This window comes from Nicotiana sylvestris, chromosome 6, assembly GCF_000393655.2.
Source record: "Nicotiana sylvestris chromosome 6, ASM39365v2, whole genome shotgun sequence".
NCBI classification, from domain to species: Eukaryota; Viridiplantae; Streptophyta; class Magnoliopsida; order Solanales; family Solanaceae; genus Nicotiana; species Nicotiana sylvestris.
The window spans coordinates 133,485,947-133,489,656 of NC_091062.1; the positions used below are offsets into that span (position 1 = coordinate 133,485,947).

At 37.0% G+C, this 3,710-nt stretch overlaps 1 protein-coding gene across 1 annotated transcript; it reads left to right on the forward strand.

Annotated features, from left to right (window-relative positions):
* Positions 1-650: 650 nt before the first annotated feature.
* LOC138871309 (uncharacterized) lies at positions 651-1,061 on the forward strand. The gene has a single exon (XM_070149183.1). It carries the CDS (start codon positions 651-653, stop codon positions 1,059-1,061), a length of 411 nt encoding a protein of 136 aa, XP_070005284.1.
* Positions 1,062-3,710: the final 2,649 nt, after the last annotated feature.

The following is a 3,710-nucleotide window of genomic DNA, read 5'->3' on the forward strand; positions in this document are numbered from 1 at the left end:
GGGAAATCAGCCACAAAAAACACTCAAATAACATCAACAAGAGGGGTTGAAGTGGGTAATGGATTTAATGTTCTTAATAACTCATGCTCTACTACACAGAGTAATATAATAAACAGGGTTGATAGAGGACAATATGGGAGGTATGAAGGAAGGAATACCATACAATATATCTAAATGAAGCTAGTCAGTTGGAATGTTAGAGGGCTAAATAAAGTGTATAAGCAAAAGGAGATGTAGAGGTATATTAAAGTACAAGAAAAGTTTTCACAAAAAATCATACAAAAAATAGCTCCTACATGGTAATAGTGTGCAAACTATGATGGTGGAGGGAAGGGTAGAGTATGGGTTATCTGGGATCCAAATGAAATCGGATTCACTGTGAAGGAAGCAAAAACTCATTACATTCATGGAGAAGTAGTTCAGCTGGATACAAAATTAGAATTTACATTTACAGCCATCTATGGCTGCATACAATAGAGGCAAGGAAAAATTTATGGAGGGACTTAATAAACTGGAGCCAATATCAGACAAAACCTTGGCTATGCATGAGTGACTACAATACTATTCTGGCAGTGGAAGATAGAATAAATGGTAGCTCAGTACAAGAAAATAAAATTAAAGACTTCAAAGAATTCCTAATAAATACAGGAATGTGTGAGATGAGAACAGTGGGAAAGGACTATACATGGACTAATTCACATGTGTTCAGTAGAATAGACAGGACAATAGTAAATGCAGAATGGGTAATTAACATGCCACAAGTAGATGTTGTGATTATGGATCCTCTCTTCTCGGATCATTCCCCTTTATGTGTTAAGCTTGGAGAAGAACCAAAGGCCTCAAAGCCATTTAGATTCTTCAGCTGTCTGGTTGAGCACAAGGATTTCCTTCCAATAGTGACAGAAGCATGGAATAAATCATCACAACCAAGGAATATGGCAGGAGTCTGGAGGAAATTGAAAGATGTTAGAAGAGAATTAAAAGGGCTGAATACAAATGAATTCCAAGCAGTAGATTTGAGGGTCAAAAATGCTAGACAAAAGCTACAGAAAGTTCAGTAACAGATGAGAACTACAAGCATATCATTACAGAAGTTTGAAGAAGAGAAAGAACTGAAACAACAACTAGAGAAATGGGCTACCATAGAAGAAAGCATCTATAAACAGAAATCTAGAAATCAGTGGCTGAAGTTAGGAGATTCTAATACTGCTTTCTTCTTTGCCAGCATAAATAACAGGATAAGCCACAATAAGATCAGGAGCTTGAAGACTAATGATGGAGAAATGATTCAGTCTAAGAGTGTGATAGAAAAAGAAATTGTGGAATTCTATAAATGGTTATTAGGATCTGCAGCTGATACCATACCAACCATACAACCAACCATTATGAAGGAGGGCAATGTACTAGATAGGAGGCAACGATTGAAGCTAATAGAACCTGTTACTATAGAGGAAATTCAAAATGCTCTAAAAGGGATAAATGATCAAAAGGCTCCAGGATGTGATGGATTCAATTCAAAGTTTTTTAAGAAGACATGGAGTATCACAAGTCAAGACATATCTAAGGCAGTGCTTTAGTTCTTCGATACAGCTAAAATGCATCTGCCCATTAATGTAACAACTGTTACACTGATACCTAAGGTTCAGCATCCTTCAACAATCAAAGAGTTCCGGCCTATTTCTTGCTGCACGGTGTTATACAAGATTATTTCAAAAAATTTGACTAGCAGATTGCAAGGGGTGATGGATCATTTAGTAGATAAAAGCTAATCTGGCTTTGTTCCAAGAAGAGTTACCACAGACAACATAATTCTAAGCCATGAACTAGTCAAAGGGTACAGGAGGAAGGGCATCTCACCTAGATGTATCATGAAAATAGACATGCAGAAGACCTATGACTCCATTGAGTGGGAATTCTTAGAACAAGTGTTGAATAATTTGAACATCCCAGAGAAGTTTGTTAGATGGATAATGGTATATGTAAAGACAATATCCTACTTTATACTCATTAATGGGAAACCTAAGGAACCATTCAAAGCTAGAAGAGGATTGAGACAGGGTGATCCACTATCACCATTTCTTTTTGTGCTTGGTATGGAGTACCTTACAAGGAGTTTCAAAACTTTGAAGTATAAGCCAGATTTCAACTTCCATCCTAGATATAATAAACTAAATATCATTCAACTGGGTTTGCAGATGACCTGTTATTGTTCTGTAGAGGAGATACTATTTCTATCCAAATGGTATTCAACTGTTTCATGGAATTCTCTAAGGCATCTGGCCTAAAAGCACACATAACAAAGAGTTCCATATACTTTGGGGGAGTTCCACAAGATATACAACAGAGCATAGTACAAGTAACTGGTTTTAGCAGGGGAGAGTTTCCTTTCAATTACCTTAGAGTTCTACCAGTACTAAGAGGATTACTATGATACAATGCCAGCCACTCCTGGAGAGAATATTAGGAAGAATTACCTCCTGGACTTCAAAGTATCTATCTTATGCAGGAAGGTTGCAATTGATCAAAACAGTGTTGTTCTCCATCCAAATATACTGGTCCCAGATATTTGTAATTCCTAAGAAGATGAAGAAGAAGATAGAAGCAGTTTGTAGAACATTTCTATGGACAGGTGGAACAAATGCTTCAAAAAAAGCTTTGCTATCATGGGACAAAGTATGCTCTCCAAAGACTGCTGGTGGATATAATGTAATGGATGTGCTTACATGGAATAAAGCTGCAATTTGCAAATTACTATGGAATCTGTGTAGAAGAAAGACAAATTGTGGGTTCAGTGGATTCATTTGTATTATGGGAAGAAACAAGAAGTGTGGGAAACCAATCCAAGCAATGCATCATGGATAGTTCAGAAAATCATTAAGGCAAAAATATATGTAGAGGCAGCAGGGATTGATATGAAAGAACTGGCAGAATGGAACTACTTCTCTATCAAGAAGTGGTACAAAGGCATGCGAGGACAGTATCATAGAGGAAATTAACGTGCAACAATTTAGGGGCTCCAAAATGGATCGTTGTGCTGAATCTAGCTCTGCAAAATAGACTCCTTACAAGAAGTAGACTCCATGCGTGGGGAATTACAAATGAAGTAAGTTGCCCCTTATGTACTGATGAAGATGAGACCATAGATTATTTAATGTTTAAATGTAGAGTTACTGGAAGTATATGGAGCAAGTTGCTGCTGTCACACCTCCTTTTTACTACACCCCCGTAAGGGTATAAGGGAGTTTTTTCCAATTTAAGTGACAATCAAAATGGGATTTATTTATTTATTTAAGTTCATAGTCACCACTTGGGATAACTTATAGTGTCCCAAGTCACCGGTTCAAATCCCGAATCGAGGAAAAGATTGACTCTGTATTATAGTCCGCAAACACAGAAATTCAGGTAAGGAATTCTATTAACCCGGGAGAAGGTGTTAGGCATTCCCGAGTTCCGTGGTTTTAGCACGGTCGCTCAACTGTTATTATTGGCCTATTTATTTGATTTTAAAACATCTTTGAAACCTATGTGCATTTTTAACTTAACCGCTTTATTTAATTAATTTTAGGAAAAATTCAATGTCATCTAAACACGTCTTGAACCACGTCACATAAATGCACCCGCGGTTCATGACACATTTTATCTAACGTTGCTGAGATTTGGATTTGGGTCACATAAATGCGCACCCGAGTTTAAGGAAATTAATTTAAATT